The sequence below is a fragment of the Leptodactylus fuscus genome, chromosome 1, assembly GCF_031893055.1.
Source record: "Leptodactylus fuscus isolate aLepFus1 chromosome 1, aLepFus1.hap2, whole genome shotgun sequence".
Lineage (NCBI taxonomy): Eukaryota > Metazoa > Chordata > Amphibia > Anura > Leptodactylidae > Leptodactylus > Leptodactylus fuscus.
The window spans coordinates 167,963,022-167,977,567 of NC_134265.1; the positions used below are offsets into that span (position 1 = coordinate 167,963,022).

A 14,546-nucleotide genomic window follows, 5' to 3' on the forward strand; every position below is an offset into this window, starting at 1 on the left:
CAACACTTGATTTGGCATTTCTATGATCTATACGCAACCTGCAATACAAGTGCTGGTATTTAGCAATGCATTAGCATTGTAATGCATTTGATTAGTGTTCAGATCCCCTGAGGTCTATTAAATGCAGCATTAAAAAAATAAAATAAAGTAGTACTCTGATTGGCTCAGTGTCTCAAAGCCCTGAGTGGCTGCAAACCCAGCCAGTGCTTCACTGAAAAGTATGATGGCTACAAGTAGGGTTGCATATAATATTTCTAACAGGGTTAAGTATGTCTGGTGTACATTTCATATGAATCAAAGGAAACCTGCAACTCCAAAGACAGCTATTTTATTAAGGAATGTCTTAGAACTACTGTATCTGCTTACCCAATGTGCTAGAGGTTCACTGTGTGGTGTTAGAGGACACAGGTGTGAATGGTTTGGGTATATTGGTGTCTTTGTCTCCTGTAAGGGTTGGTTCACATCTGCGTTTGTATTCCATTCGGGGGTCCCAATGCAGACTTCCTCGCAAGGAATACAAACGCTGATGTGAACGAGGGGTAAGTGGTGAGTGATGACTACTATTTTTGAGGCTGTTGAGGAGCACTTAACTCTTTTGTGGCCTAATATGATAGAGGAGAATGAAAGTGAATGTGGTAGTAGAGTTCCCCTTTTATAATCCCATACAAGGGCACATGCATGGGGATTGTTTAGATCAGAATTGGCTGGCAGCAAATAATATTTTTTTTCAGTAAGCATTAAGTGTCTGGATTAAGTAATTAATCCTTGCACATAAAGACTGATTGAACACTTGTGAAGTGTTCATCATTCTACAAGGATGGGTATCACGTCATATCACTGTACAGCAGGACTTCATGGATATATATAAGTATACAGTACAGTACATGTAAGTTTTATACAGGCAGTGGCGTAACTACCACGGAGGCAGCAGAGGCAGCTGCCACAGGGCCCAGGACATCAGGGGCCTGGTGACAGCTGCTACCGCTGCTATCATTATTCTCGGAGGTCTTTTCGGACCCCCGAGTATAATGATCGGGGCCCCCTGTTGGTGGAATACTTTCCATCAACAGGGGGCCCCGAAGCTGCAGCAACGGCTGAGACACAGGAGCTGCAGGTCTGGCTCCTCTCAGCGCTTCAGGACGCTCCCTCTCCCCCTCTCTCCCCCCTCCCTTTCTCTGTCTGTCCCCTGCCCACCAATGAGAGGGCTGAGGAGAGCCCAGGAGGCGGGGCTTATCCCTGCCGAGCTCCTGCCGTCCTGCACACCAGAAGAGAGGAAGAAGAAGCTGCTCCAGGAAACTGAAACTGAAGGTACACAGGTACATACTGGGGTTACTAGGCTTATTAATATCAGGTACACAGGTACATACTGGGGTTACTAGGCTTATTAATATCAGGCATTTGGGGGGATTACTTTTGTTTTAGTAACTCCATGTGCCTCATATTAATAGCAGTTAACCCCATCATGTCCCTCATATTAACCCCTGTGTGCCTCACCATAAGAGTTACTGATATGTGAGACATATGGGGGTAATAGTAATGAAGATACTTTATTATTACCTCCATGTCTCTCACATATCAGTAACTCTTATGTGAGGTACACAAGGGTTAATGTGAGGGACATGATGGGGTTAACTTCTATTAATATGAGGTGCATGGAGTTACTAAATTGTAATGCACATGACCAGATTTTTTATCCACAATTGTCCTGGTATAGCGGTCAGCGGTGACGTGACAGTATTTAGTCCTGTAGGGGCCACTATGGGACATAATACTGTGTGTAGGGGCCACTATTGGGCATAATACTGTGTGTAGGGGCCACTATTGGGCATACTACTGTGTGCAGGGGCCACTATTGGGGATAATACTGTGTGCAGGGGCCTCTAAGGGACATAATACTGTGTGCAGGGGCCACTATGGGACATAATACTGTGTGCAGGGGACACTATTGGTCATAATAGAGCGCGCAGGAATGCGTAGGAGAGCAGAGCCAGCGCTGATTGGTCGAATTCCGTACTCTGGCCAATGCATTCCTATGGATTCCTATATCCACACTCGGCTCTGCTACATCACACACTCGGCTCTGCTATATCAGATGGGCTGACGGGCACATCAGATGTAGCAGAGCCGAGTGTGCACACTCAGCTCTGCTACATCTGATGTGCCGGTCAGCCCATCTGATATAGCAGAGCGGAGTGTGTGATGTAGCAGAGCCGAGTGTGCACACTCGGCTCTGCTACATCTGATGTGCCGGTCAGCCCATCTGATATAGCAGAGCCGAGTGTGCACACTCGTCTCTGCTACATCAGATGTAGGAGAGCCGAGTGTGCACACTCGGCTCTGCTATATCAGATGGGCTGACCGGCACATCAGATGTAGCAGAGCCGAGTGTGCACACTCGGCTCTGCTACATCACACACTCGGCTCTGCCGGTCAGCCCATCTGATATAGCAGAGCTCTGCCGGTCAGCCCATCTGATATAGCAGAGCCGAGTGTGCACACTCGGCTCTGCTACATCTGATGTAGCAGAGCCGAGTGTTCACACTCGGCTCTGCTACATCTGATGGGCTGACCGGCACACGGTGTAGTTGAGCAGAACTGGCTCAGCACTGCTACCAATAGGAATGCATTGGCCAGCCTTCGGCCAATCAGCGCTGGCTCTGCCGGAGGAGGTGGAGTCTAAGGTCGGACCTGAATGGAGACTGGTGTGGAGTGATCTTAGACTCCGCCTCCTCCAGCAGAGCCAGCGCTGATTGGTCGAGTTCCGTACTCTGGCCAATCAGCGCTGTCCAATGCATTCCTATTGGAAAAAGTTTATGTCACAAAAATCACAATTACACACCCGATAGAGCCCCAAAAAGTTATTTTTAATAACATTCCCCCCTAAATAAAGGTTATCCCTAGCTATCCCTGCCTGTACAGCTATCCCTGTCTCTTAGTCACAAAGTTCACATTCTCATATGACCCGGATTTGAAATCCACTATTCGTCTAAAATGGAGGTCACCTGATTTCGGCAGCCAATGACTTTTTCCGATGCCTCCGGTGTCGTAGTTCCTGTCCCACCTCCCCTGCGCTGTTATTGGTGCAAAAAAAGCGCCAGGGAAGGTGGGAGGGGAATCAAATTTTTTTGGAGTTTGCCACGTGATGTTCGATTCGAATCGAACACATCGAACAGCCTGATATCCGATCAAACATGTGTTCGATAGAACACTGTTCGCTCATCTCTAATATATATATCAATATCTTGCAGTTTTCACTTTTAGCACAGGGGCTCATAATAGATGATATTTTCTGTTAACAGAGATCACTTTTCAGTAGCCATCTCATTAGTATTAAAGCCAAGATTACAATATAATGTAACGCCTGATAATTGGCGATGGACAAAAATTTCCTTTTTCCATTTGTCTGCACAATGTCCACTACACAGGTCACAGAGCATTAATACAACAATCTCCCATAGGTCTTACTGCTTCATCTGCAATTTCAGCTTCCTATTGTCTGCTGCTATGGGGCTATTGTAAAGCAAGACTCTAAATGCTGTTCGGAAGTTTGTCATCTTAAATGCCATGCAACCAGCCCCAGTACTTGCAGTGTCCTGTAGGTCAAGTTTTAAGGAATTTTTTGCTATGTACAAATGTTCATCTAGTGCAGTGGCTGGTAACCTTTATTTATTTATTTTTATATCAAAGACAAAGTACTCAGTACGCCCTGAATTAAATGTAAGGATGTTCATCTTCTACATAAGTCATGAAATATAATCCATACTGACAGCCAATTAATTAGTTGATTAAACTTGTACTGTATTTCAGAGTGCTCCTTTTTGGTCTTGGCTTTTGGGTGAATAGAGGAACCAGAGTGGTCTGCATACATTGTGAGATGACCTTATATAGCCCAATCTTTATGTTGAATAGATTCATACAAACCTGTCCAGCCTTGCTGCCCTCTGACTAGGGCAACTCATGCCCATACCAAGGTCACACCTCCCCTAGAGCAGCATAGCTGAGAGAGTCCTGTGCCAGATAGTGCCGATCCTAGCACAGGTACTGGAAGTTTCTGACACGTGATCTAGTGCATCAGGGCATTGCAGAGTCTGGATGGACTCCATTTCCAGTTCTGCATCTCCTAAACATAGCCCATCCTATAATGTCTAGGTGTGTTTGATTGACAGCCTCTCTGCTCTCCAGTCTCTGGGACCCCTTGCTAGTGTTCCTGGTTGTTCTGTCACTGCATATCTGCATATCAGGAAAAAAAAAACCCGTTTTCCATACAAATGTCCCCAGCAATGTTGCAGTATTAGACTATCTAAGTTTATACATCATATTACTTGGTTTAGTTAACCCCAGAAAAATGTCTTGGCATATTTTTGGCTCTTGGTGGTGCAACTCATGCAAAGTTGAATTTCCACCAAATGATATCCCTTTCCCACTAACCTATACTGCTTTTCATATAAATCGTAGAAATGTCTAAAAAGTGATTTCCACGTTTATTAGCAAAGACGTCAAGCAATTGTCTTTTACGCCAAATCTCTTAACCCCTTCCCGCCGATGGCATTTTTTCATTTTCGTTTTTGACTCCCCTCCTTCTAAACCCCATAACTTTTTTATTTCTCCGCTCCCAGAGCCATATGAGGTCTTAATTTTTGCGGGACAAATTTTTCTTCATGATGCCACCATGAATTATTCTATATAATGTACTGGGAAGCAGGAAAAAAATTCAGAATGGGGTGGATTTTCAGAAAAAATGCATTTCTGCGACTTTCTTACGGGCTTTGGTTTTACGGTGTTCACTGTGCAACCAAAATGACATGTCCCCTGTATTCTCTGTTTCGGTGAGATTCCGGGGATCCCAAATTTATATGGTTTTATTTACATTTTGACCCCTTAAAAAAAAATCCAAAACTGTGTTAAAATTTTTTTTTTTTTAATAAAAATCGCCATATTCCGACAGCTGTAACTTTTTTATACGTCAGTGTACGGGGATGCATAGGGCGTCTTTTTTTGCGGGGACGGGTGTACTTTTTAGTTCTACCATTTTCGGGAAATGTTATTGCTTTGATCACTTTTTATTAAAATTTTTATCAGAATCAAAACAGTGAAAAAACGGCGGTTTGGCACTTTTGACTATTTTTCCCGCTACGGCGTTTACCGAACAGGAAAAATATTTTTATAGATTTGTAGAGCGGGCGATTTCGGACGTGGGGATACCTAACATGTATGTGTTTCACAGTTTTTAACTACTTTTATATCTGTTCTAGGGAAAGGGGGGGTGATTTGAATTTTTAATACTTTTTATTTTTTTTTATATACTTTTTTTTTTGCATTTATTAGACTCCCTAGGGGTGTTGAACCCCAGGGGATCTGATCACTAATGCAATGCATTACAATGCTAATGCATTGCAAAAAAATCATCCTTTCTTTTGCAGGCTGCATAGACCAGCCTGCAAAAGAGAGAATTTGCAGACAAGCCTGGGAGCCTTGTAAAGGCTCCCGGCTGTCATGCCAACGTGACGTTGGCCCTGGAGCATGCTCCAAGAGCTGGCAATCACCGGCAAAATGGCGGCGCCAGGAAAATGGCGCCTCTGACCGTGGCGCCGGAGGGGTTAATGCCTCTGATCGGTCCGGGGACCGATCGGAGGCATTAAAGCCAGTTGTCTACTGCTTAAAGCAGTAGACACCCGGCGGCTATGACGGCCGCCCGGCTCCCGGGCGGTCGCCATAGTTACAGACCCGACATACGCCATACTATTACGGCGCATGTCGGGAAGGGGTTAAAAATAATCTTTAAGCATAGTCCTTATGGGTAAACGGAATTGATGGCAGTCAGGAATGTGATGTGCTTTCTGGAATGTGCCATTCAGCTGAAGTAGATGGATTCTTATTTTCAATGAATATTGACCTGTTTTCAATGTCTTTTCAGTCACCTTAATACATGAAAACTAGTACAAATAATCGTTAAAGCTAAAACATACTCTTCACCTTCTTATTGTACATTCAAAGGAGTAAATATAACTCACTGGGCCCCAGGGTAGAAATATTATCCAGCTGATGCTGCACAAGGGAGGGTCCATATACAAGAGCCTAAAGCTTATTACCTGTGTTTTTCATGGACTAAGAGATGGATGTTGTTTTTTCCAGATAAGTGCACCCATCCGTCAGCTGTTATACTTGAACACATGGTAAAAAGAAAGCACAAAATATGAGGGAATTTCCATTTGTTGATGTGAATGGTTGCAGGTATCTAAAATGACCAAGAATGACTACATGAGAACTTCCCACGCTCGTATACAAGACTTCTCCCGAGTTGCACCACTTCTCTGGAATGCTCTATCCCGGACAATCAGATTAACTCCCAATTTCTACAGCTTCAAGAGCAAGCTAAAGACGCATCTTTTCAGACAGGCCTATTACAATTCCTAATGTAAACCCTTCTGTTCCATAATTAAAATCCCTAAAATGAACCCTCCTATGTTCCTGCTCCCACATTACCCAAGATGATATGATGCTATTTCAGGCTAACTTTATATGTCCAAGCACCATCCACATGTTAAAGGTCACAATTGGTGATGGCTCATACAGTTTTATGTTTGTGTAATGACAGTAACCTCTATTACATTGTCCGACCTCTGTATAAGCAATGCCGCCCCTGCTACCTCTTGTGTCACCCCCTCTGCCTCATAGATTGTAAGCTGTTGTGAGCAGGGCCCTCAGTGCCATTGTGTGACTATTTATTTGTAATGTATCTGTTTTGTCGGTACTTGAACCCTTCAAATTGTACATAGCGGTGGAATATGTTGGCGCTATATAAATAAAATATATTATTATTATTACTACTACTACATGAATCTAAACCCTACAGTACTTGGGAAATGCCTGCATGTGTTCTGCCTACATTAACAGAACATGCCATCTATAAAGTCTCTCAGTGTGGCACTCGGGGTATTTGAATTGTGTCATATGCAAACACTGTGGTGGCAAGGTTGAGGGAAGCCTTCACCAGGGGTGGTATGATTTTATAGTGCAGAAAAATAAGACGTAAATGGTTAGATATACAGCCACACTTCTGAACCTTTTCAGCAGTTTTATATAATTCCTTAGTGTATCAGCTTAGTGTACTGAATACTCAGATTAGATCTTCACCGCGCCAGGCCAAATTTAGCACATAGAACATGGATTATAAACACAATGCCTGCACATTGCATGGCTGAATAAAGGAGCTTTCTCTACTGAAATAGCTCCAAAGTACAAAATACTTTGTAAATAGAGATGAGCGAACACTAAAATGTTCGAGGTTCGAAATTCGATTCGAACAGCCGCTCACTGTTCGAGTGTTCGAATGGGTTTCGAACCCCATTATAGTCTATGGGGAACATAAACTCGTTAAGGGGGAAACCCAAATTCGTGTCTGGAGGGTCACCAAGTCCACTATGACACCCCAGGAAATGATACCAACACCCTGGAATGACACTGGGACAGCAGGGGAAGCATGTCTGGGGGCATAAAAGTCACTTTATTTCATGGAAATCCCTGTCAGTTTGCGATTTTCGCAAGCTAACTTTTCCCCATAGAAATGCATTGGCCAGTGCTGATTGGCCAGAGTACGGAACTCGACCAATCAGCGCTGGCTCTGCTGGAGGAGGCGGAGTCTAAGATAGCTCCACACCAGTCTCCATTCAGGTCCGACCTTAGACTCCGCCTCCTCCGGCAGAGCCAGCGCTGATTGGCCGAAGGCTGGCCAATGCATTCCTATGCGAATGCAGACTTAGCAGTGCTGAGTCAGTTTTGCTCAACTACACATCTGATGCACACTCGGCACTGCTACATCAGATGTAGCAATCTGATGTAGCAGAGCCGAGGGTGCACTAGAACCCCTGTGCAAACTCAGTTCACGCTAATAGAATGCATTGGCCAGCGCTGATTGGCCAATGCATTCTATTAGCCCGATGAAGTAGAGCTGAATGTGTGTGCTAAGCACACACATTCAGCACTGCTTCATCAAGCCAATACAATGCATTAGCCAGTGCTGATTGGCCAGAGTACGGAATTCGGCCAATCAGCGCTGGCCAATGCATTCTATTAGCCCGATGAAGTAGAGCTGAATGTGTGTGCTAAGCACACACATTCAGCACTGCTTCATCAAGCCAATACAATGCATTAGCCAGTGCTGATTGGCCAGAGTACGGAATTCGGCCAATCAGCGCTGGCCAATGCATTCTATTAGCCCGATGAAGTAGAGCTGAATGTGTGTGCTAAGCACACACATTCAGCACTGCTTCATCAAGCCAATACAATGCATTAGCCAGTGCTGATTGGCCAGAGTACGGAATTCGGCCAATCAGCGCTGGCTCTGCCGGAGGAGGCGGAGTCTAAGGTCGGACCTGAATGGAGACTGGTGTGGAGCGATCTTAGACTCCGCCTCCTCCAGCAGAGCCAGCGCTGATTGGTCGAGTTCCGTACTCTGGCCAATCAGCGCTGGCCAATGCATTCTATTAGCCCGATGAAGTAGAGCTGAATGTGTGTGCTTAGCACACACATTCAGCTCTACTTCATCAGGCTAATAGAATACATTGGCCAATCAGCGCTGGCCAATGCATTCTATTAGCTTGATGAAGCAGAGTGTGCACAAGGGTTCAAGCGCACCCTCGGCTCTGATGTAGCAGAGCTGAGGGTGCACAAGGGTTCAAGTGCACCCTCGGCTCTCCTACATCAGAGCCGAGGGTGCGCTTGAACCCTTGTGCAGCCTCGGCTCTGCTACATCAGAGCCGAGGGTGCGCTTGAACCCTTGTGCACACTCTGCTTCATCAAGCTAATAGAATGCATTGGCCAGCACTGATTGGCCAGAGTACGGAATTCGGCCAATCAGCGCTGGCCAATGCATCCCTATGGGAAAAAGTTTATCTCACAAAAATCACAATTACACACCCGATAGAGCCCCAAAAAGTTATTTTTAATAACATTCCCCCCTAAATAAAGGTTATCCCTAGCTATCCCTGCCTGTACAGCTATCCCTGTCTCATAGTCACAAAGTTCACATTCTCATATGACCCGGATTTGAAATCCACTATTCGTCTAAAATGGAGGTCACCTGACCTGACTTTTTCCAATTTTTTTCAATGCCCCCAGTGTCGTAGTTCCTGTCCCACCTCCCCTGCGCTGTTATTGGTGCAAAAAAGGCGCCAGGGAAGGTGGGAGGGGAATCGAATTTTGGCGCACTTTACCACGTGGTGTTCGATTCGATTCGAACATGGCGAACACCCTGATATCCGATCGAACATGTGTTCGATAGAACACTGTTCGCTCATCTCTATTTGTAAACTAGTAACAACAGCAGTCAAAACAGAGGTGGGGTATACTTGGCATTTCATGTTATAGTGAACACCCTGGCTGCCAGCTTGGCAGAAGGTTAATGCTGTCCTTTATGTGCCCTTTTTACTTCCTATGCCTGTAGCAAATGTCAAGATTGCTTTTCTGACCTCACCAAGAACTTAGCATTGTCTTTTTCCAAGCCAGTAGGAAATGTGAAATCACGGTGTAACAAAAGAAGGAAAACTGACATGGCTGTTGAGATGGGCATCAGATTTCAGCATGTGCACTTATAGAAACAGGGGTTACACAGCATAAGGGTAGTTCAAAAGCTTGTCAGGTATCAGATATAGACTTTCAGCCACCAGTCTCACTTCATTTTTCAACATAGTGCCCCCCAATGCCAACACAATTTTCCCAAGGCCACTCTGGGCCTTCTGGAAAAGATTGTGTATCCTGGTCCTACAACCATGTACTGCTCATATCACTTTAGAATGAGATGCCAAGCTTTTTCAGCACAGGTTTAATTTTATTTGCAGAAATAAATGAAAGTCACTTGGGGGAAATAAATAGCGAGTAGGGTGGGTGGTTCAGTAGTAGCTCAAAGCAATGGTGACATGGCAATTTTGCAGGTATGACAAGACTCTCAGTGAAATTCCCTGTGCCACTTCATTACAGACAAATACAAGTGCAGGGTCTCCCAATGTCTGTAACATCATCATAAATCTCTTGTGGTGTCGCCATCTTCAGGGAGAGAGACTCAATCACTGAGCAGTTAATGGTTTCTCATTTCCAAACACTCATTTCAATGAATTTACTTTCGGCCCAAAATAATTAAAAAAAATAAATTATTTATTTGCCTGAAATTTGGCAGACTAGTTTATAATAATATATATTTATATACATTTCCAATCTATTTGTTAGCTGTAAATAGTTCAGAATATGAATTTTTTAAACAATTCTTGTATACAGTATAATATACCACCACAACAGTGATAAGCAGTGAACGCATATTGGCAACCACCCTGATGGGAGATGAATAACTACAAAAACTGGAGCAGTTGTCCAGAGTAACCAGAGCCCAGCATTCATTTCTCTAAAGTTGACAGGTAAATCATTATATATGTTTTGTGTTACCTTTCTTTCACATCTGCATTCGGTATTCCGTGTGGGAAGTCCACATGGAGACCCCCCGAACGGACTACCGAACGCAAGTGCAATCGGTGTGCTGTGAAAGCACACGGATCCCATAGACTATAATGGGGTCCGTGTGCTAGCCACACGCTGCCCACCCATCATGCGGACAGGAAAGTAGATTGTGAAGTACTTTCCTGTCCACATGATCCCTCCGGAGATCCCGCGGCAAGCACACGGACCCCATTATAGTCTGACTATAGACTGACATCATGATGCCTACTAGTAACAACACCATGGTCTTCACAAAGGACAGGAGTTTTCTGGGAGCCAAATACTGATGGCCTGCCTCCATCCTGATAATCTTCTCCAGTTCCTGTGGATCAGATACCTGCTAAACAGGTAGGTAACATATGATTTCCATAAAATCGCTTGTTTGACCTTACTTTATTGAAAATATAAGTTAACAAATTTTACTTTCCTTTTATTTGATGATTGTTTTCCTAAACATAATTTTTGCATATGTAAAAGCTGTTTTGAGGTTACACAATGGGATTCTTTTTATTTTAACTCCTGGAAATACAGCCATTATGAACATGAAAAATGAACATGAAAATGAGTATTGTGCATCACAAGTTAGTAATTGATAGCCCATTTTGTGTGATATGGTTGGATCAGCTATTACAGAACAGAGATACAATGCAGATAAATGAACATGAAATGGACAATACTGCCTGCCATTGAATGTACTGTAATCTAGTTCTAACCCTGAAGACAAGCATTTGCTTTTAGGCCCTTGGACACAAAGTATCTCTTGAAAAATCCTGCCATATATATTCTACACATTTGTTTGTGTTGTGATCATCATATGGTTATTGCACAGTGTTTAGAATTATACTAGATACAAGACTGTATAGCACTGTAGCACATTGAAGGATGATGTTTCAGTATCAGAAAACAATAGGAAAAGGAATATTTTGACATTCCAGGATTTTAGAAACCCTCGGCGATAAATTTTTCAAAGATCTCATCTCATGTTTCCTATTACAGCATATAGACAAATTCACTCAATACCCCTCATCTTTATCCAGAGCAGAGGGCCACTAACAATGAGTGTTTCCCCACAGTACTAGGCCTAGACATGGATTACATGCTACTTATTCATTTGAATATCTGCCATTGGGCAGCCTTGGCTAGCTGCAATTTACCCAGGTAATATCTGCTATTTTCTAGGGGTTAAAAAATGGCCCCCATGATTATCTGAGACACCAAGACTATACCCTCTTATAGAGAACCCAGTCTATCCTTTTATATAAGATACATTGTAGCTATTAAGGCACCATACCAGGAACATGCTAACTTACTGATACTTAAACTTACTGATATAGTTAAAACAATAAAGAACAAATATAATGTGGGCATCCATAAAAAAGCAATTAATAATGAATAAAAAAACAATATGTTGCAAAGTTACTCACATTTTCATCAAAGCTAAGAGTGCGTTTGCATTCAAGCTCAAGAAACATTTTTTTTTTAGTAAAGCAATTTTCACATATGACTTAAAGGGAGTCTACCACCAGGAATAAGTAAATGGAAATAAACACACTGCAAGATACTTTAGGGGCACCTGAATATAATGTTTCTTTTCTTTTTTCAATTTGGTCCACCATTGTTAAGTTAAAGTTTATAGAATGGATTATGCAAAAGAGCAGTATAGAGCACAGAGGGCATCTCCAGTGCTCCAAGCTGCTCTCACGCGCTACATTTCGTTTGGCCATGTGGCCACTGTTCATGCAAGAATGACAGGGCTAAGGCCTCGCCTGGCCCTGTATTCTCATGGTTTTGTCACCATTTGCTGTATCAGCGTATGCACATTGCACCTCCCCCAGCCAGAAGTGTAAGGAGTGGTCACGCATGCTCCAATACTGTAAATCACATTGCTTCTATGGGAAAAGACGGCTAGGCAAGACTTTGGCATCTCTGCCTGGCCCTGTCATTCTTCCATCAGCAGCGGCCAGGTGGCAGGAGAAGCCTGGAGCATTGGAAACATCCTTGGTACTCCAGGGTACTCATTTGCATAATAACTTTTATAAATTTCAATTTATAATGGCTTTTGATTACCAGATTGGAGTGAGGAAGGAATTTTTTCCCCTGAAATGGGGAAATTGGCAAAAGCCTCATGGTTTTTTTTTTTTTGCCTTCCTCTGGATCAACACTATAGGGTTATAGGTTGGACTTGATGGACTGATGTCTTTATCTAACCTCATCTACTATGTAACTATGGAGGCATTAATCTGTACCAAATTTGATTTTGTTTTAGGATGCCACATAAATCAAGTACACACTCTTAAAAGGAAGACCCCATACAGCAACCTACCCCTTAAAATGTATGCTATTGTCTTATCGTGTTTTCTTTAAAAAAAATAAAAATGAGTGGTTATTAGAGGACCAGAAAAGCAAGTAAAGAAAAATATTGATCACAAAAACATAGGATAAAAGTAGTGTTGTTACATAACCTTTCACGCATCAAATAATGCAAAAGTTATCCATTATAACCAGGCTCACAAATTAGTCACATTCCAGTCTGAGTGGTGGGGTTATCATTCTGTAAATCTGGCTTACAGGGATGATATTGTGGCACACATTTGGCACACGACCCTTTCCTGTGGCAAACATAAGGCACAAGCCCCAATCTGTGCTTCATCTGTCACATTGAGTGAATGTGGGTGGAGTGGTGTGGGGGTTGGGTCAGGTTGCCCCATTTATTCTTTTATGAGCCACTTATTTTATGATTAATTTGCATATTAAAATATCCATTTACTATTAATTACAACTCATGTAGCCTGACATGACGGGCTAAATTATCAAATCCCACCCTCCAAAATTCTGGTGTCAAAAACTCCACGAATTTGTAACTGCCAAAGCTTATTTGTACCAAAATTTAGAAACTTTTGTATTTTTAAACCACTGATTGAGAATCTAAAAAGTGGGTGAGAAAGTGGACCTAAAATATGACTCGCATGCAAAATACACCAGATTTATCATGTACAACTTTTTAAAGCTTTGTCAAGTAGGAGATGACACAGAAAGCGAAGTAACATCTTAGGGTAAAAATTATTATAGATGTGCTAAATCTATCAAACACTATGTGACATTTCATAGATTTGGTACAAATTACACCAATGCAGACTCCTGACTTTAAAAACTCCCCTCACGATATATCTACCGGGATATGTGTCATATTTCTACATAGTTATTAAGATCAAAAAGTTCTGATTCCCACCATAGTAGTAATCGTATATTATTGAGTATGCCTTGTACATAAACCAGTGTAATAACGGTGTAATAATAGTATCAATACCAGTTATATTGCAGTTTATTGGTAGGTCAATTATCAACAACCGGTAAATATCGTAGAGGAGGCGCATGGGATGTCGCTATGTAACGCACAATTATTATAGTATTAATAATCTTAATTTTAGAGGTGTTCAATTAGTATCATAATCGAGTTGTGATTCTCAAACCGTATATTAGATAGTATTATGAGTTTTCTTACCTGAAACGATGAGTTGTAAAATACAGACAGCAGAAAATGCTAAAAAATCCATGCTTTCCAAAATATATCCATCCAATTTTCACGAGAGTTCATAGAGTTGATGCAGATCACATACTATTTCTTCTTGACTGTTCTGTTCGGTGCGGCTCTAGCACACCGTACTTTCTCCCTGCTTTCCCATGGACACTGGTTTACTACTGTCTCGCTGCTGTCTAAGCACTGGGAGTTGAAGTTCCTTTTTCCTGTTTCCTTTTTAGATTAGGATGTGAAAGGCAGGATCTTTAAGGTATTTTGTGCTAGTCGTTCTTGTAGTACACTCAAATGCACTCAAGAGAGGAATCTAGAGAATGGGTTGAGGCTAGTGGGTATTAATAATCCTTAAAAAGTGACTGAGGTATTCCCATTGTAATACATTTGTGCCACTCTAATGGGTGGCTCATACCACAATGGCAGTGTACAAGTAGTGTACAAGTAGGAGTGGTAATCTAAAATCCCTCAACACGGATGTGAGGAAATGAGAAATTCTTAGAGTTCTTTAGCTATAATAATTGCTCACACA

At 42.6% G+C, this 14,546-nt stretch overlaps 1 protein-coding gene across 1 annotated transcript in view; it reads right to left on the reverse strand.

Annotated features, from left to right (window-relative positions):
- The window catches only part of TEK (TEK receptor tyrosine kinase), a 97,537-nt gene extending 83,303 nt beyond the window's left edge, over positions 1-14,234 (reverse strand). The window contains exon 1 of the mRNA XM_075279360.1: positions 13,988-14,234. Coding sequence (XP_075135461.1) covers positions 13,988-14,039 — 52 coding nt within the window. The 5' untranslated portion in view covers positions 14,040-14,234. The remainder of the gene's footprint in view (positions 1-13,987) is intronic.
- Positions 14,235-14,546: the final 312 nt, after the last annotated feature.